The 20606-nt window shown below is 34.1% G+C and overlaps 1 protein-coding gene across 10 annotated transcripts; it reads right to left on the reverse strand.

Annotated features, from left to right (window-relative positions):
• Positions 1-6955: 6955 nt before the first annotated feature.
• LOC110911174 lies at positions 6956-14220 on the reverse strand. Of its 10 annotated transcripts, none has more exons than XR_004881297.1 (7): positions 13916-14220; positions 13495-13578; positions 12168-12270; positions 11898-11951; positions 11663-11802; positions 7695-7940; positions 6956-7604 (listed from the first exon to the last, which is right to left on the reverse strand). XR_004881297.1 is itself a non-coding variant. In XM_035984008.1 (6 exons), exons 2-6 carry the CDS (start codon positions 13549-13551, stop codon positions 7517-7519), a joined length of 375 nt encoding a protein of 124 aa, XP_035839901.1. In that variant the 5' UTR covers positions 13552-13578; positions 13916-14211; the 3' UTR covers positions 6956-7516. The 10 variants fall into 10 exon arrangements, 3 of the variants coding, with proteins under 3 accessions (XP_035839901.1, XP_022011461.1, XP_022011462.1); XR_004881295.1 differs by lacking the exon at positions 12168-12270 and having other exon boundaries at positions 6956-7469; positions 7508-7604; positions 7695-7741; positions 11682-11802; positions 13916-14206; XM_035984008.1 differs by lacking the exon at positions 12168-12270 and having other exon boundaries at positions 7687-7741; positions 11682-11802; positions 13916-14211.
• Positions 14221-20606: the final 6386 nt, after the last annotated feature.

Here is a 20606-nt window from a genome sequence, read left to right on the forward strand (position 1 = left end):
GGGGGGTTTAGGTTTTTGGGAGGTGGGGGAGGGGGGTTTAGGTTTTTTTTTTTTTTTTTTTTGGGGGGGGGGGGTGGGGTTAGGTTTTTTTTAGCATTTAGCTTTGGGGGAGAGGGGGTTAGGTTTTTTTTTTTTTTGGGGGGGGGGGGGTGGGTGGGGGTTAGGTTTTTTTAGGTTGTGTTCATATTGGTTCTCAAGGTTCTCACAATAAGGGTGGTTCTCGCATGAGCCCCTCCCTATTCATATATATATATATATATATATATATATATATATATATATATATATATATATATATATATATATATATATATATATATATATATATATATATATATATATATATATATATATATATATAGGATTCGGGTCAAGGAGCAACCACTACCAGTTACGAGAACCATGAGAGCTCCTCTCATCTAGTAGAAGTTTAACACATCACCTCTCTCAATGTCACATCTTCTCTCTTTTATCTATAAAACACATCACATCATCATTTATATGTCTAACATAACAATATCTCTCTCATTTCATCTCTTTTATATTTTTATATTTAAAATTGAGAAAAATATCTTAGGTTTTAAATTTAAACACCAAAAGTATTACGTAATTTAGAAAATACAAAAATATCAAAAATGATATCTATTTCTTTTTGCTCTATTTTCCCTAATTATGACATAATGTTCTTTATAAAAAGCAAGTTATATTTATCTTATATGTTTAGTAGAAAATACAAAATTATTGAAAATGATATCTATTTCATTTTGCTCTACTTTCCCTAACTCTGACATAATTTTCTTTATAAAATGCAAGATATATTTGTCTTATATATTTATTGAGAATTTCTATTTCATTCGTTAACGTTTAATGACTTTGCACTACAACTTTAAAAAAAATATAGTTAACAACGTACGTAAAAAAAGTTTTGACAAAGTGCGTAAAAAAGTTTTGACAACGTGCGTAAAAAAAGTTTTAATAATGTGCGTAAACATTTACATGAACTGAATATGAGAACACCACTATGTAAAAAAAATAAATAAAAAAATATTTTGACAACGTGCGTAAAAAAAATTTACGCCCCTGATCGTTGCCCCGAGCTCCTCTAAATGTCACGCGTAAATCTAATTTTCAAATGTATGTAAAAACGGAAGGCGTAATATAGTTTTTACGTACGTTTGAAAAATGTTTTTACGTAAGTTGTCGAATGTAAAAAAAAATTTACGCACAGTGTCGAATGAAAAAAAAATGTATTTTTACGCCCCTGATTGTCGGTCCGGTCTCCTCTAAACGTCATGCGTAAATCTATTTTTCAAAGGTATGTAAAAACGGCACGCGTAATTGTTTAGTTTTTACATACGTTTGAAAAATTGTTTCTCGTACGTTGTCGAATGTAAAAAAATGTTTTTTTTTATTACACACGATAAAAATGTTTTTTACGCCCTGATCGCCGGCCCGAGCTCCTCTAAACGTTTATGGAATGTAAACGCTCTGTTTTTTTCTTTGATTTTCGTAGGTGTTGGGGCTTTACGTTCAAATGACGAGGATAACAAACAAAAAATGAAGATCAAAATCAGAGATTAAAGACTTTTTCTTTTTATACATGTACTTCATTATGTTATTTTCTAATTCGGTACTTATATATTCTAAGTTTTATAACGCAACTTTATTAAAAAAATAGATTTTTGAGCCTCCGGAGGGTTTGGGCTCTGAGCCGTTGCCCACCCCGCACCCCCTCCGGACCAGCCCAGGAAAACAGTGTCTTACTTATATGTATAGATTTCAGTTATCGGGTTATGGGAAGCATACCATAAGATATTAAAATTTCAATCATAGGTTGATTTTAAATACATTGAATAGGATTCAATTGTTTCATAGACAATACCGAAAATGACATTTGTGTATAGATTTTGACAGTTTTTTATGCACATGTAACTATGTAAGTTGTTTAGGGTGTTCGGGGCGCCTGCGGGGAGGGGTGCGGTGAGTGTACTCCCCGACCGGGAACACCGCCGCTGACCCCTCGGTGACCCAAATCGGGAAGTGGGGAGCGGGGAGGGTTCACCGTGTGAAAGATGGAAGCTTTTGCTTTCTTTTTGGGAGGATGAAGAACAAAGATATTTATATAAAAAAAAAAAAAATAAAACCAAGTCCTCCAAGAGAGGAGTGCCGCCATCAAATTAAGGGTGTGGAGGAGTTAAGTGGGGAGTTAACGTGGCGCGTGCTGATTGGCTGTGGGTAAGAGAGGTCACTCCCCACTTAGAGGAGTGTCCCTTACACACTTAGAAAAGTTATTTGAGGACAAATCAAACGATGTAGTGAAAGTTAATAGAATCTTAGATTGTCTATAAAATTGAGTCAATTTGATATCAAACTAACCAATAAAAATGTTTCACATAGTCAATTTTAAGAAATGTTGATATCGTAATTTCATTTCAATACTATAAATCTATACTATATAATAAAAGAAACCAATTTTGGAACACTTGTCATCATATTAGGCCATGTATCTTATGGATAATTAATTATTATTTTAGTTTAATTAATCTCTTTTAATTAATTATAGATAACCCTTCTATTAAATATATATTATTTAGTTTAATTTCTTATAGATAATTATTATTTAATTTAATTTTAATTAAATCTCTTCTAGAAAAAAAAATCATAATTATTTATTAACAATGTGTATTTGTAACAGAAGACAGTATTATGAAATTGCATCATTTGTGAGTTGAATGGCTCATAGCTCCATTATTTGAACTTGTATGGCATTTTAATGTTTAACAAAGGGGATATCGTAGCATTTAACTCAACCAAAGAGTAAAATCACCGGGGTAACCCTTTACCCAAAAAAAAAAACTCAACCAAAGAGTCTACACAAGCAAACATGTAAAAAGTATATTGAAACGATCACAATTTTCGAACCTTAAACCAAAATTAACTAGGTTCTTAATTTGTTTGTCATATTATTATAACTAAATATATAACTTGATTGTTATTACTAACCACCTATAGTGTTTGTTTATTTTTTAAAAATTAGAGATTAAATTCAAAATTTTGATAAATCAAAGGGATCATCCATATACTTTACTCAATATATTTTTCATAATTTATTACTATCTAACTTTAATATATATAAAACAAAATGTTGCAATACGTCGCTAAAATCAAGCTAAAAATCTAATAATTATGTAAATATTTTTTGGATTCAAATTATTTTCGGTAATGTGTGAATTATAATTGTAACTTTTTATTTCTCATTAAATATAATGTAATACGTAAATACAATAATAAGTATTATATAATATAATATAATATATTTATTTTTGTATCATTTTCAAAGATTAGATGTTTCTTTGATGAATTTTATAATAGTAACATACATCATCTTTATATTAACTCATTTATGTCAATTTGGTATATAAACGTCTCCATCTTTGGTTTGCATTTACAAGAAATATTTATTATATAGTTTAAATTGTTCAACACGTGTGTTACACGGGGAACTAACCTAGTTAGTAACTATATATGAATGTAGGGGTGTACCTAATGTTTGGAGAGTTTTTCAAAAATATTTTGACTATTTTTACTTTTAGTCCTAAAGTATTTGATATATTACTTTTCACCCAAACTATTTGAATTTTTACTTTTAGTCCAAAACTTTTCATCTTTTACGGTTTAACCTTATAATTTTTTTTACTTTCGACTTTGTTCTCCTATACTTTTCATCTTTCGCAAATTTTTCGTTTTACGCTTTGTTCTAAATTTTGCCAATTACCACGGCGTAAAGTGCGTGTGTGGTTTAACGTTTTTACGTCGCCTATTTTTATATGTCTTACATTTCGGTCTAATTGCTCCGTATTAACAAGTCGCAAATTCAGTGTTGATGGTCACTCGAGATGGTGTAACCTTGATACTATTTTGCATGGTTTTACACCCCCACCGCAACGCGAGGTGCTTAATACTAGTTTATATTATTATATAAGGGACGGTTCAAAAAGATACATTCTTAAAAGAAACTTTAATTTTAAGGTATTTTTTTAGTTGGTTCACAATTATTGTTGAGAGTTAAATTATGTACTTTTATATTTTTCTATTCATCAATAGAAACATCTCAGATTCTAATAGCTTTCTGAATTATTATTTTTTTAATGGTAAATCTTTTAACACCTTAATTTCAATCTTACCTTATACTTGCAAGGATTTGAACCCATAATCTTATATTTGTAAGGAAGAACGTCTTACCGCTAGACCAATATATTAATATATTATATGAACTTTATCTAGTACCTTTTTCTCTTTTAAATTCTTGTTTTGATTTACTACGTATAAAGTACCCATAGTATATTTACGGTTTTAAGACAAACCAATGGCGTGATCGGATAACTTTCTATTCAACTTAAAACAAAAGTAAAAACACGTTTATACGTCATAAGTTAATATTTGTAATTTGTTTGTGAGGAACTAATGGTGTACACGTGTTAACGGGAAACACTTATTTGTGAAAGTAAGAACCGCACAAATAGGAGGACTTCAAGGAGATGAAGAGGGCATCGATTGAACAAATAGAGGACTTCAAGGAGACGAAGAGGGTACCGAGTGAACAACGTTGAATATCCAAAAATAAACACTTATAGCATGTAGGAAACCTAATTTTAGAGTGATGATGAAACACTGCATAATTTGAGATGTAAGTCTATTTCATCATCAATTTATGGGATTTATCTTCTTAGTTAGTAGTTACTCTCCTCAAATGTTTCTCTACCCACACTCATTTATATTTACTTTGAGAAATATCATATAAACTAAACAACACATATACAGTCCTTTAAGTGTCATTTCTCAGTCTATTAAACATTTAAACAATAAACATATGTTTAATCAACTTTGACCTTATAATTTGACTTATTTTTTAAATGTCAATTTGACTTTTGCTAACACTATGTTTAAACAACCCTGACCTTATAGTTTGACCTTATAATGCACGTTAGAGAAATATGGTTATACACATTAATGAATTAGTTGTATAATATTGTATTTTGTATCATTAGTGGTGATCCACCATTTACGATTTCTCATGCTCCTGTTTTTAATTTTTCAAAATTGTTAATCTTTGTCCAATAGTTTATATACAAATGCCATTTAGAAAATGAAAAACCCAACCTTAAAGTATATTCTTTTTTCATGACTTTTAGAAAATGAAAAACCGTACCTTAAAGTATATTCTTTTTTCATGACTTTATGTCCTTCCAACACAAAATAAATTATAATAATTTTAGAAAGAAAACTATAAAGCATAAAAGATATACCGCATGTAGTGGGATCTAAAATATCATTTTACATATTTAATTACATTAAAAATAGTAGGTATAAGTATTTATACGAGTTCTTACTGATTATAATTATGTATTGAAAACTCGGTCATTCTAAAAAATTGACATTAAAGGTTCTTAATTTTTAATACTTTTTATTTTCTTTTAACGGCTAACTCATAAACTCTCTATGCCTACTCTTGAATCTACACTTTATGTTCAACACGAAATTTGAACCTCAACCATATGAAGAGTAACACGGTGGGGTGTTCAGAAAAAAACGAACCAAATAAAAACCGTAAACCGAACCGTAACCGAAAGACTGATCCGAGTAACAAATTCGGTTTTCTGTTTGGTTTTTAACTGAAACTGAATTGCCGAATTTGGTTTTTTGTTCGGTTTTGGTTCCACAATTTTTTTATTTGGTTCATTCGTTTTATTTGGATAACCGAATAAACTGTTAATTTCATAAAATAATAATAATATTTATTAAACTATATAAAACGTATTAGCCTAAATGCTAAATCTAAAACCCAACTCAAAATAAAAGTCACTCATTTCTAATCTACTCTAGGTTCTGAACTTCAAAGTATAAACTAGGATTTATTAATATGTTATGTGGTTTGATCATTCTGTTTAAATTAGTTGCTGACTTGTTATTCGGAACACAAACATGAATATAATATAGAGAAAAAAGTATTTAGGTTCAATTCGGTTGAATTTAGTTGGAATCGGTTTGTTTGTTTTTAACCGGTACTAAACTAAATTGAATTTGGTTTGATTTGTATATTCCTAATTTGTTTGGTTCAGTTAAAACCAAAGTAACTAAGTATATTCGGTTATCCTAATTATCTATTTATTTTTCTTATTATTTTTCGAAAAAGTTCATTTTTTTGTTGTTAAATTGGAGATGAGTGGTTGCCATGTTCGGACTTGAAGGAATATATATAAACGTGGATGGAAGAAAGGGACTCCGTCGGCGGCGTTGACTACCAACAACTTCCGGCCGGCCACCACCACTGATCTATCTACACGTTGCATCCCTTCATAACTAGTTCATTAACTCGAACAAAAAAAGGGTTGGTACATTTAATTAAAAACATGGGTTCATGACATGTTCACGTGTCATTTGGTCGGAAAACTAAAATTTGTACCTAACATGTGATATAAAGCCCATAACATTATGGCTTAGCAACATCTTAAAGGTGAGATAAGACATTGAGATCATTAGGTTTTGGGTTCGATTCCCACAAAAGGGTTTTGACACGAAGATAATCCAGTGGTTCTTAAGTGATCCAAATTTGCAGTTAAAAAATAAACATGTGACATGAAAAGGTTGTGTAGGTTGTGGAAATATGCAATGCGGGAGGTCACGGATCCCTCTACGTCAGCGGACAATACCTCACGAAGCATGGTCGTTTTTTCTCGTTCTTCACGGATTGTGGTCATTTTCTCTCAAAGAACATGCAAGAATCTCCCACGGACCGTCCATAGCAACGAACCCAAGTTGAGATGTTGATATAGAAACTGAATTTTATACTAATGAGTTCAATATGTTGTTTAGTAAGTTTATAGAACATATATTTAATAACGTATCATATTATAACACATAAATTTGATAACATGTCATATTATATTATAACATATAAAAAGGAAAGAAAATACCACAATTTTAACATTACAACATAGATATTGCTAAGGACCCATATCTGTATATCGTACTCCGTCATGAACCATCGATAAATATACAAACAATAAAAAACAAACCCTAACCAAAATGGCATTTTGACACCCTTGACCCGTTCGTTTCGACACCTCCAAAAATCCCGTTCCTAACCCGTCCGTTTTGGCACCTCTAAAGATCCGCCTAGAGAGGGGAGAATAAAATATTTGCTTTCAAAACCAGTGTTCCCCAATTTGGTTGGTTATAAAGGGGCCAACATGAACATGTTAGAGTCCATTGTCAATGAAAACCCCATGTGCATCATAATTAATTCTCACCAAATAATAATTACAGAGAAGCAAACTTCATTAGTACCCACATAGTAGGATCTTAAGATCTCAATAAATACCACAAACCCTTTTGTCCAGGATATATCATAAGTAAATCTTGACACTTGCTTTTTTTAAAACAAAATAATTATAGCGAAAGATACAAGTTGTCGCCACTGCCACCCGTTGCCACTAACTGCCGTAGTGAACCGATATTATATAAAAAGGATATTGGACATAGTGAGGGCATTGGTGATTAATAAAGGGACCAATAATGTCCATTTGTCACACAATCTGTAGAGGCTGCACAAAAGAACAATAGATTAATTATGTAAATGATCGGTCAAAACAAGATAAGAACAAAAAGTACAATTGCGCTGTTTACATCCATACAATTTTCATTTGGTTTAGGACGGTTATGTTCTTGACACTTCTGCAATCTGCTGATAATCATTTATGAGTGAATGTTATATTGTTTTGATGGGAAGAATCTGAATGGAACCACACTAGAGTCACTAGTAGAGTAGTAGAGGTCAAATAGGCAGGCTGGATAACATGTCAAAACAAGTTCGGGTCAAACGCGCAAGATGTACTCAAGGCGCTTAGGCTCCACCTAGGGCCTAGGCAAAAGGCGTGGGCCTGAGAAAAGAAAAGCGCATTTTAATAAAAAAAAATTAAAATATATTATGTAATGAAAAATAACACTTTCTTCAAATACCGATATATTCCAATACCATAATCTTCAATATAAAGTACTAAAATCATCTCAAATACCAAAATACTCCAAAACCAAAATGTTCGTACTTGAAAACAAAACGTTCATAAAGTAATATATAGTAAAACTTGCAACCAAAAGTTCTTCATCAATCTTTAAAACCATCGGGTGTCTCATCAACTTGGATGTGAAGGATTCAAACTGAGATCTGGATTTTTAGTGATATAATCTGTTGGTAATGAAAGTGTATTTTGATATCAAATTGACCGCCTTCTCATTAAACATAATAGAGTATAATTAATATAAGTAATCCATGTTCTAATCTTAAATCAGATCACAATATTCAAATTACACTATATATCTCCTATTTACATGCTATGCCTAACCGATATATATATGTATTTACTATTTAATATATATCACCACTAATAGGTAAGTAGGAGCGAACTAAATGGGCTTCGCTCAGGAAAACGCCTAGGCGCCAAAAGTGCGCGCTTTTGATAACTATGGTCCGGCCAACAAAAGAATTATCCATTCAAAAACATTATGTATATATAATTAATGTGCTATATATGATACAAAAACAAAGTTATCTAAAAACTAAAATAGTTTTTCTGATAAAGTGATTTGGGAGTCTTTTATATATTTAAATACACTTTGAAATCCCTTGCAACCTGTTCTGACTAGTTACCTGTTAAGCTCTAAATGGATTTAGTTGGCTAACCTTTGAATGCGTGAACAAGAAAATCAATCCTATCATTCCAGCGGTCATGCACGGGCCACTAGGTAAGAACTTAAAAACAGTGTTGGGTGTATCTTGATGGTTCGGATCGAGTACGGGTCAGAAAAATGGGTATTTGGTATCGGTTGAATAGGTTGTGGAAGAATTGGTCAGGAGTTGACCAGGTTTCAAGGAAGTGAACGTGTGTAGACTGTAGACTTGGGGAACAAGTGAATGTTGAAGTAGTTCTAATCACTAGATTCAACAAGACCTTTATAACAATTAACAAAGTAACTGGATAGTCCACTCTAGGAGTCGATGAATGTATGAGAAAGATAGCAAAACAACATAAGTTGTTGAAACAGAAAAATACAAGTTAAATTGTTAGTATGGGTTAAGTTATTCTACAAAGGCTCCTAAAATAAGAAGTGTATGAAGGCATTATAGAGTGACAAGTGTCCAAGAACCTAAAACCTAAACCCATTACACCACCACCCAAAACCTAAACACCCACCCCACCACCACCCAAAAACCTACCCCCCAACCCCTGCAAAAAAAAAAAAAAAAAAAAAAAAAAAAAAAAAAAAAAAAACCTATACCTCACCAAAATACCTAACCCCCACCTCCCGAAAACCTAAAAAAACTAAATGCTAAAAACTAAACCATAAAGCTAAACCCCACAACTAAATGCTAAAAAAAAATTAAAAAAAAAAGAAAATTTAATATTAAAAAAAAAAGTCGATACTTTTCGTCACCCAAAAATAAAAATTTTTCTTTTTTTTTTTGGGTGGGTGGGGGGTTTAGGTTTTTGGGTGGTGGTGGGTGTTTAGGTTTTTTTTTTTGGTGTAGTGGGTTTATTTTTATGAGCCTTTGTACACTTCTTATTTTTAGGAGCCTTTGTATTTGATCCTAAACCTTGTTAGTATTATTAATTAATGGATCAATAAGATTCAAGAGCTAAATGAGAATTTTGCAACTTCCAGACTTGGTAATTAGTTTCTAATGTTTGGAATAAAAAAGAAATAAGTCAAAATAAGGTCATTTTATGTATTTTTGCATCCTAAAATAATCAAAATTGCCAAACACCAAGTGTTTTGATTGCTTAACTGAAACTGCTTATTGTTTCTTGGTAGACCAAAACAGATTTTGAGAGTGTTTCGAAATTGAGACTTCTTATTTAAACTGGTTATTTGATTAACTGTGACTGAAATAGGCATTTTGAAGGAGCTTATTGCAAACTGCTTATTTAATAAAAACTATCTCTTGCTGCACATTTTTGTTACAACTAATTTATTTAACATCAGCTACTTATCTGACATGTTTCTTTTTTAAAGCTGGGTTTTAATTTTAGTTGGACTCTTTAGAGATAAAACATAACCCAATTTACCCCGTTCATAAGTAACTGGGTTGAAATTACTACCTCTGGTAAATAAAAAAAGACACATCAAAGACCTACAAACTCATTTATATACTATTATTTTGTAACACATGTGTGTATTTATAAGTTGTACATATTGCCAAGTGTGTGCATTTATAAGTTGTACATGTTGCTTAAACACGGCGCAACATGCGTGTGTGATTAAACGTTTTTACGTCGTCTATTTTTTCCCGTTTGACAGGTTCATCGTAACACTCGGGTCCTATATCGACTTAGTTATTTTTTTATATGTTTTACGTTTTGGTTTAATTTCTTCGTATTAACACGCTGCAACTTTAGTGTTAGTGGTCGCTGATAGTAGTGTGCCATTGGTGTTCGCCCCCGCCGCAACGCGGGGTTGGTTAATACTAGTTTTAAATTAAAAAGCATCGAGGGTGTGTTTGGATTCACGCTTTTAAAGTGATAAGCGTGAGTTGAATACAAGTTCGGTAATTTTACAATGTTATCACAATAATCAGCTTTCTACTCTTCTTACAACGATATATTACATGGTCTCTACTCTCTAGATTAGGTTATTTTGACCCTAAATAACTAGCAAATCATAATCATAATCACTTCTACCAAAACACTCAAAACTGTGATTTTTGTAATTAAGGATATCAAGTGTTTACAATCTCAGATTTATTGTAAAATGGATATCTTTTCACAATGGTTTCTACGATTCATCATCATCATCATACTCAGTAAATCCCACCAATAGCAAAGCAAAGGTAGGGTATGAGGAGGGTAAGATGTAGACAGTCTTACCTCTACCCCGAAGGAATAGAAAGACTGCTTCCAATGAGACCCCCGGCTCAATAGTAGTTTTGCATCAAGCCTTGGACATAAGGCACATAACACTTAGCAATCGGGACAAAGACCGATTAGTGCATGTACCCTTTTGTCTTTAAGCTATCAATGCCACCACATGATGCATGATTAACCGTCCTCCGCTTTTAATGTTATTTTCACAAAATTAGTAAAATAACGTTAAAATTAGTGCACTTTCACTTTTGCCCCCCAATGGCCCACACATATATACATTATATGCGCATACCGCAAGCGGGGCAAATGGTTTCTACGATTAAATAGATTTAAAATCTCCTAGCTTTTACTTAATTCGCTCCAATAGTGTTTGAACCACCCTAAACTTCTGCTTTGACCCAAACTTGTATGGATCCGTTACCCAACCCACCATAGACAGACGAGTTGGCTTTTTAGTGATCAAATGTACGTTAACATCTGTTGTCTTCAGCTTCAGAAGCACAGGAAAATTTCTAACGTGGTTAAAATGTTAAACATCAACCCCTCAAAAGTACAGCGCCTTTATTTGTTCTCTAATCTGACTAGTTAGTTAACCCAACGCCCACTTATAGAATCAAGCTAATTAGATGAAGGCTGTAGGCACAAAAGGTGAACCTTGGGACTAGACGCAAGGCACTTTAAATAGCGAGGGCTTTTTAAGCAAAGCGCACAATATAAACAGGCCATTTTTGTATGTTTCATACCAGTTTTAGCTGATCAAACCTGTCAGACCGGAATTTGCAGAATTTGACCGGAGCGCCTTGATGGCCGCAAGGCGGTATGGCTGCGCTGGGCTGGCACCTAGGGTGTCTTGTGCGCCTTTGACTACTATGGAACCAAGTAACTAAAAATACATGATCAGCCTTAATAACCATAACTCCACGAGACAAACTAAAGCGAAAGCAAATTATTTAAATGCGAGCATAATATCATTCACACCTTGGTCATTGTGATTTGTGAGTCTTCATAAACCCATGGATGAAAAGCGTAGAACTGACAAATACACATTGTTTAATCAACTAATCTTGTAATAAATTCAATAAATATATGTTCACCCTAAGCTATGCAGTTAATATCGCCGATATATCGGTGATATAACGGTTATCGGTCCCCTAGTGTAAAATATCGGTCAGAATATCGGTACCGATATTATTGGCGATATTGACCGATATTGGACCGATATATCACTGATTTTCCCGATATCAGTACCTTTCTTCTTAGTTCTACCCATAGTTATCAAATGCGCTAGGCGCACTCTAGGCGCATAGGGCTCGCCTCTCGCCTAGGCGAGAAGCGCAAAAAAAGCGAGGGCCTGAGAAAAAAAAAGCGCAATCAAATAAAAACATTAAAAAAACAAAGTTATGAACCGAAAAAAGCCAAATCCTCAAATTCCAAAAGTTTTCAAATATCATAAACCTTAAAATAAAACCAACATTATTATGAATCACCAAAATATCCCAAAACCAAAACTGTTAAGACTTGAAAACAATAAAGTTCAGACTTCAAAAAGTAAACAAAATTCAAAACCAAATGTTCTTCAACTTTAAAGATCATCGGAGTCGGAGTCGTCATCCACAGCAATTGCCTTGTCTTTTCCAGCAGCATACACATACGTGTAGTATTTTTTGCCAGCAAAGAACTGTGAATGCTGTGGATACGTCTTATTTGTTATATACAGAACATGAATGAATGTTATATAAAGATAATATATATCTCTTAACTTTTTGAAATTTAAAATATATTTAAAAATATATACAGATTTGATGAGATATGATTCTAAAAGATTTAAAATTATCTGTAAATATAATCTGGGTTGTTTAAAAGATAGGGTTTTAAAAAAAAATAACGTTGCTTTTTTATCTAGGAGACAAAAGCGGTGTATGGTCGCCTTGGTCGCCCAGGTCGCCCAGGCGGACCAGGCGATCGCTTTTAACAACAGAGGTTCTACCATTCGTCTTTTTTCTTATTGCTGCTATTAGTGTTTTAAGACTTAATTGTTAATTCTTAGTGTTAAATGTTTGTGTTTTAAGTCTTAATCAGTTCCTACTTGCTACAATTGTTAGTGTTTTGCAAGTTGCAAAAACTATTAGTGTTAATTTGCTATATATATAAACTCATCATGATATTAAAATTACCAGTATCCCACCGCGATAACCGATATCTCAAATATCGGTCCTTGACCGATATCCGATTTTTTACCGCATTTACTGCTTAGACCCTAAGTAATCAAGAAGTCAAAACCAAACGCAACTTTACCAAACACTAAAACTGGCAACGCAGTCGCATAATCACCACCATAGAAAGTTTACAAAAAAAACAGAACTACTTCATAAGGTGGTTTCATTAGAGTCATCATCATACTCAGTATGTCCCACCAATAGCAAAGCTAAGGTAGGGTCTGAGGAGGGTGAGATGTAGACAGCCTTACCTCTACCACGTAGGAAAAGAGAGGCTGCTTCCAATGAGACCCCCGGCTCGATTTTCATTAGAGTCACTGACTATAACCCAATTAATAACTTAAAACTATGTCTTGTACCTGCTCTTGCCACAACAAAATTCCAATAGCTCTAACAGAAAGCTTCTCCCTTTCCATAACAACAAACCGAATCGCAAATACCAGCTGAAAGATAAAAGCTTAAAAACAATCAAGCAATGGGTGTCTAGCTATACATATCGAAGTCTTTATTGCAATTGGATAACTAAGGGATGTATGAAAAATTGAGAATACTGATGATCAGGACTTCAAGACACAAAAATCATTTCCAATTTCAAATTTATATTCGATTATTCACATCATGTTTATGCATACCTATATTACTAACACAACCCAAATAAACCTAGATATATGGACCAGAACAAGAGTCACAAGATCAATTATCAATGCACATTGAACTTGCCAAAAAAGAAACCCTAATTTCAACGTCAAACACTTCATAATACCAGTAACAAAGACTTACAATTTTGAGATCAATTCCTCAGTCTGCTTTGCGTTCTTATAAACCCTACACGATCATCGTCGATGAAACTTGTACGGCTTCGAAGTTCGAACTGAGGGGGTGTTTGGATTCCTTCTCAATAACTTCTCAAAAATAACTTCTCTAACACACAAAATCTTCTTAATTCTTAAATAACTTAATCCAAACACTACAAAAACAACTTATTAACTTTTATAAGGGTGATCGGGGCACTCGTGGGGAGTGGGTGCGGTGACCCAAGTCCCCGCTCGGGAACACCGGCGCCATCAAGGCGGGGACCGAAATCGGCGAGTTGGGTCGGGGCTTGTTCACCGATGAAAGTTTTGAATGTTAACGGCTATATATCCGTTATATATTATAAAAAAAATAATAATAATTTCCTAACCCTATAAATACTATCTCTTTAACATTTTTATTTTTCAAACCCAAAACAACTTTTACCCATTCAACTCATCTAATTTTTTTAACCAATCTTTAAAAAAAATGGATTCCAAGTTCCCGTTTTTTTCTCCCCTGCCCGACTTTCCCGACGATGAAGATTCATCGTCAAGCGATGGTAGTTTAATTTTCTTCCAAAATCTCATCCAACAAGCGGAGCTACTAGACACGGCATCGTCTAGTAAAAAAAAATTGTCCGTCGAGATCGTGTGGGTGGCCACGAAACACTCATGGCTTTGTAGAAAATCCAAAATTTAATGCCGATATTTTTCGTCAGAGGTTTCGTATGTCCAAGTCTTTGTTCCTAAAAATTGTTAGTGACGTGGAAGCGAATAAAGAGTGGTTTCAAGAGGGCTTGGACGGGAGAATGAAGAAAAGTTTCAAGAGTGGTTTCAAGCGAATAACGAGTGAAGTCTTTTCCATATCCTCACATCCCGAATGAAAAAAAGTTCAAGAGGCAACACGAGGCCGCAAGAAAAGATGTGGAACGGGCGTTTGGTGTGTTAAAGGCGAAGTGGGGAATACTAAATCGTCCAATGCGTCGAAAACGGTGAAAAAGATAAGGTCCATTATGTATACGTGCCTCATTTTACATAACATGATTATAAAAGACGACGGAAGGGCAATAGCACCGGTACACATTCAAAATCCTCCAGTCGAACCCGTCTTCGATGATACAGCTTATAGCGAGCTCATTGACGAAGAAACGCATTGGAGACTAAAACACGATCTCGTTGAGCATCTCGGACGTTTAGATCTACCTCACCTTGAAGTGAGTTCCAACGACGAGTAGTTTGTTTTTATATTTTTCTAGTTTGAATGCAATTTTTATTTTTCTAGTTTGAATGTAATTTTTATTTTTAATTTAATGAAATGTCTTTTATTAAATTTTATTTAATTTTTATTAATATTTTTTTAGTTTATAAACATGCATAATTTTACAACAAATAAAAAAAACAAAAAAAAAATAAAAAAGCAAGTCCCCTAAGAGGGGAGTGCCGCCATCAAATTGGGGTGTGAGGGGAGTTTAAGAGGGGAGTTGACGTGGCATATCCTGATTGGGTCTGCGTAAGAGAGGGGACTCCCCTAAGAGGGGAGTGCCCCTCTCACCCTAAGGTGTTTGTTTTTTCTTCAAACATCTTCAAGGGAGCTGATGTCTGTAGGCGCAGACGTTACCCTTGAAGACTGTTTTTTTTATTTAAACAGATCTGAAAATGACTTTTTTCAGCTTAAAAAAAAGCAATGTCACCCTTTCTTCAAACATCTTCACAAAAAACCCTCCTCTCTCATCTTCACAAAAAACCCCCCTCCCTCAAAATTGGACCACCACCACTACTGTACGGTCACCGGCGCCGGCCGTCGCCTTAGTCGTCCGGAGAACCTCGATGATGAATCCTTAAATCATTGTCGGCTTCATGATTCAAGGAGGAGATATTGTCTACCGTGAAGGGCGTGGAAATGAATCCATATACGGTGGCACATTTGGTGATGCAAATTTTAAAATCAAACAGTCACATGCAGGTTTATGAACTATTATTTTTAATTCTTTGATTGTGTATTTTATTTTATCCTTTTGGTTCTCTGATTCTGCATTTTGTTTATTCTTTATTTGTGTATTTTATTAGGTATGGTGGCTATGGTGAATACATGACCAGATTCCAATGGCTCACAATTCTTTATACCCACGGTTAAGGCCTATTGGTAAGTTTTAAGCGTGTACCCAAAAGTAACCACTGTATGAATTGGAATTGGAATGTGAATTCAGTTTAGTTTGATCGATGATTTGGGAATTTGGGGAATTGGGTTGCAGATTGGTTATTACAATTGGAATGTATAGTTGAGGTAATTGGTTTAGGATGTTTTGATTTGGAAAATAAAACAAAGTTCATGCAGTTTTTACAGACAGTATCAATTTATAAAAATAAACAGTCTTATATTTTCAGCTTGAAGAGCTTCAGACCACATCTTCAGTTGCAGACATGAAAACAAATGAAATAAGCTTGTAGACAATTTATATCTGCAAAAACAAACATCACCTACTCCAAAATAAGCTAACCCAGACACCCCCTGAATTTAGTCATTCTATTCCTAACGTTTTTATATCAATATACAAATGAAACTAACACTCTGTTCCCGAGTCTCATTTAACATAACAGGGGAAGGGAAAGAAAAAAGAGATGAAAATATAAAAAAAAAACCTTGTTCCTGAGATTTTTTAAGGATAAAAGGGGAGGGGAAATGGGGGAAAAGAGAAAAAAATTTGTTAATATATTTATCCTCCCAAATTGGAGAAATTAGGAAAGAAAATATTATTAGTTACTAAATTGACCTCATATCTAATTAAAATGTTTTATGTTTAAAGGGTATAATGGTAAAATTGTTCATTTCTTTTCTTTTCCTCCTAACTCGAGAACACATAAAATGCTTGATTTCTCTCTTTTTCTTTACTTTTCATTAAACTCGGGAACACGAAAAAAATCACATTTTTTCCTTCCTTTTCTCTCTTAATTCATTTTCCTTCCCCTCCCCCTTTTAAATGAGACTCGGGAACACAGTGTAAGGGGGTGTTTGGGATTGCTTATTTACGTATTGAATTTTGTAAAGAGAAAAGTGCTCGGATAGTCCCTGTGGTTTGGTCTTTTTTCACCTTTAGTCCCTAACTTTCTAAAATTACCTCTATCGTCCTCAACTTTTCAATTTTCGTTCCCGGATAGTCCCTGGATCTAACTTCAGTTTGTTTTCTCTGTTAACTCACCCCACGTGCTTATCACATGAGGGTATTTTCGTCAGATTGTTTATGCCTAACATATAAAAGTGTGCATGCACCCCTACTCCCTCATTGTGAGTTGTTTTCCCTCCCTCCCAACGGCGATTCCAGTTCATCTTCTTCCCCTCATTTCTTTACAATATAAACCCTAAATCTTAATCGATCATCAAAATCTTTTAACGAAAATGAAGGACGGCGATCCTCAACATCTAAACAACAATCGTCAGTGGAATTTCCGGTCCACTTCGGAGTGTGTGAAGCCCTTTGTACCAAAGACTGTTTACGGTATGTGTGGTTAAAACCCTAGCTTTATTTTGTGCAAGAATGGTATATGTGCAAGAACATGCAATCTAGACAAATAAACGGTTAAAACCCTAACAATATCTCTAATTTTATACCCTAATGTGAGTTTTATGTATGTGCAGATGGCTATGAGAACTTATTCGGCATAAAACTTCTTTATGGTGGTGTGTTTACTCCGTCACCAGGAAGAAAATACGCCCTTGGGAAACCTACTTATGTTGACTACTGCAACATTGATGAATTTTCAGTGCATGAAATCGACTGGATGGTGAGAGATCTTGAACTATATGTTCCTGGTTAAGTTGTATTACCATTTTAAGATTCCTGAATTAGATTTAGACGTTGGATTATGCCCTTTAGGGAATGATAGTGATGTTAGGCTTTTGGGCAAATATGTTGCAAATAACAAAATGATTAAGGTCTTTATAGAACATAGTGAAACTAAGGTTAAAAATTACTTTAGTCCTACACAATCGTCTAAGGTGGTTATGAAGAATAAGAAAATGAAGGGGGTGTTGTTAATACTATTCAAAGGGCAGGAAGAAAGAAACTGGGGGTATCCAAAAATCTACAACTTCAATGGAAAGATGTAAATAATGAAGTTGTAGAGGGTAATGTAGATGGCTTAGAGCCTGTTGATAAGGTAACTAATGAAGTTGTAAATGATGAAGTTAAAGAGGGTAACACAGGTGGTGTAGAGGTTGTTAATGTAACCAATGAAGTTGTAGAGGGTAATGCATGTAGTGTAGAGGATGTTAATGTAACTAATGAAGTTGTAGGGGTTAATGCAGGTGGTGTAGAGGCTAATGTAGGTGGTGAAGGGGCTAATGTAGATGGTAATGAGGCTGCTATTAAGGTTGCATCATTCACTAACAATTTTAGCTATGATTTTGACAATGCAAATTTCTCAATTGATTCTCCAATAGATGGTGATTCTAAGCATGCTGAGGGTGATGAGTCTGAGGTTGGTGAGTCTGAACATGCTGAGGGTGGTGAGGCTGAACATGCTGAGGGTGGTGAGGCTGAGCATGATGAGGGTGGTGAAGAGACTGATGATGCTGAGGCTGATGATGATGAATTATCTAAGGGTGATGATTCAGATGATAGTGACTTTAGAGAAGGGTCAGAGAGTATGGATGAGGCTGAGTATGACATGATGGACTACCATGCAAATGTTGACAAGGGTGAGGAATTTATAGGATCTCAATTAGATTCTGTTGGCAACCATGATGGGAATACTAGTGATGACTTATTAGATGATGAAAATCTAAGTTTTGAGTCTTTTGACAGCTTGACAAATTGTAACACCCCGAAAACGGGTTTGGTAATCAAACCACGTTAATATTAATACCAGAGAGAAAGTCTCATGATAATCAATACCAGCCTTTTGTGTGTCTCCTCTAACAACCAGTCGAGCTTTGCATCTTTCAACTGTACCATCAGCTTTATATTTAAGCTTATAAACCCATTTACACTTAATAGGCTTCTTACCAACAGGCAAAGGAGTAATGATCCAAGTGTTATAAGCATGTAAAGCATCAACTTCAAGTTGCATGGCATATTGCCATTCAGGGTAGAGAACAACTGACTTATAAGAAGTTGGTTCAATAAGATGACTGAGATTTTGAAAAAGAGTGTTGCTAGAAACAAAAAAGAGCAGAAGTGTGAACATGGTTCACAGCTGAAGTATGAGTGATAGTATGAGGACAACAAGAGGCTGAATAGCAAACATAGTCATCAAGATAAGAAGGTGTATGAGATTGTCTAGAATACCTTCTCAACGGTGGAACCAATGAAGAGGGTTGAGGAACATTTGGAGGTGGAACATAAACAGAAATATGATCAAAAGAATCAAGAGAAATGTCAAAAGAAGGGAACAGAACAAAAGAGGATGATTGAGGAATTGGCGGAAATAAAGATTCAAAGAAAATCACATCTCGTGATACAAAAATGTGATGAGTGGTGAGATTATAGAGTTTATAACCATTCTTTCCCATTGGATACCCGATAAACAAACAAGGATTTTCCCTTGGTTGTAACTTGTCTCTGCCTTGTTGAAAAGTAGATGCATAACATAAACAACCAAAAGCTTTCAAATAATAATAAGAAGGTGGTTTACCAAATAGAAGCTCATGTGGACTCTTACCTTCTAGTAAAGTGGTTGGAAAAAGATTTATGACATAAGTCGCAGTTAAAAGACATTTACCCCAGAATTTGAGAGGAAGTTTTAATTGAAAAAGGAGAGCTCTAGAGGTCTCTAAAAGGTGCAAACACTATTGCGTTCCACAATACCGTTTTGTTGTGGAGTTCCTACACAACTAGTTTGGTGCATGATACCTTTTGAGAGAAGATATTGAGTGTGAGCTATTGAAGAACCCAATTCAAAGGCATTATCAGTTCTTAAACATTTAACTTTTGCATTAAACTGAGTCTCAGCCATTTGAATAAAATTTTGTATGATTGAAAAAGCATTACTGTAACACCCCAAAAACGGGTTTGGTAATCAAACCACGTTAATAGTGACAACGGGTAAAGTACCGTTAGTGGTAAAAAAAATAATAACCCGGTAAATATTAGGATTTAAATAAATAAACTTGATGTTAATTAAAAGGAGGATAAATACTTCGAGAAAAAAAAAAGGAAAACAAAGTATATAGAAGGCCCAAATGAACGGGACATAAAATAAAACGGGTTATCACTTCCTGAACCCATTGAGTTAACTAGGAATAATTAACCTAGTTAATAATATGTGATTAAGTGATGAATAACGAATTATAGCTTCTTTCGAAACAAAACTAAACATGAGGGGCCAAAAGGGTTAACTTGAAAGTTAACTAAATAAAAAAAAAGAAACACACACATGTGTGTGCGTAGGATCGACCAGGAGAGAGAGCTCCATGGGAGCCTAACCCTAAAATAAAAAAAAATCTTCAAATTGGAGGATCAATCGAAGGCCAAATCAAGATTTGAATATATATAAACGATCACCTAGTCAAGGGGATCGTAAGGTATGTCGAAATTTTAACGTTCATGAAGTTGAGAAAATTAGTTAACTTTGCATGGTGCGATCTATGTATGAATCGTAGAGGCTATGGCCAAATTAATGAAGTATGATTGCTTAGGAACAAACCCTAAGTAGAAATTTGAAGTGAAATTGCTATGATT

Source organism: Helianthus annuus, chromosome 15 (assembly GCF_002127325.2).
Source record: "Helianthus annuus cultivar XRQ/B chromosome 15, HanXRQr2.0-SUNRISE, whole genome shotgun sequence".
In the NCBI taxonomy this organism is placed as follows: Eukaryota; Viridiplantae; Streptophyta; class Magnoliopsida; order Asterales; family Asteraceae; genus Helianthus; species Helianthus annuus.

Excerpts from the sequence above, each read along its gene's own strand:
- LOC110911174 (XM_035984008.1), bottom strand. The coding sequence starts at position 13,551 with ATGGAAAGGGAGAAGCTTTCTGTTAGAGCTATTGGAATTTTGTTGTGG. Across the intron at positions 11,952-13,494 it reads TTTTGTTGTGGCAAGAGCAG|TTCTACGCTTTTCATCCATG; the intron begins GTACAAGACATA and ends TGTATTTGTCAG. Across the intron at positions 11,803-11,897 it reads CACAAATCACAATGACCAAG|TTACTTGGTTCCATAGTAGT; the intron begins GTGTGAATGATA and ends ATGTATTTTTAG.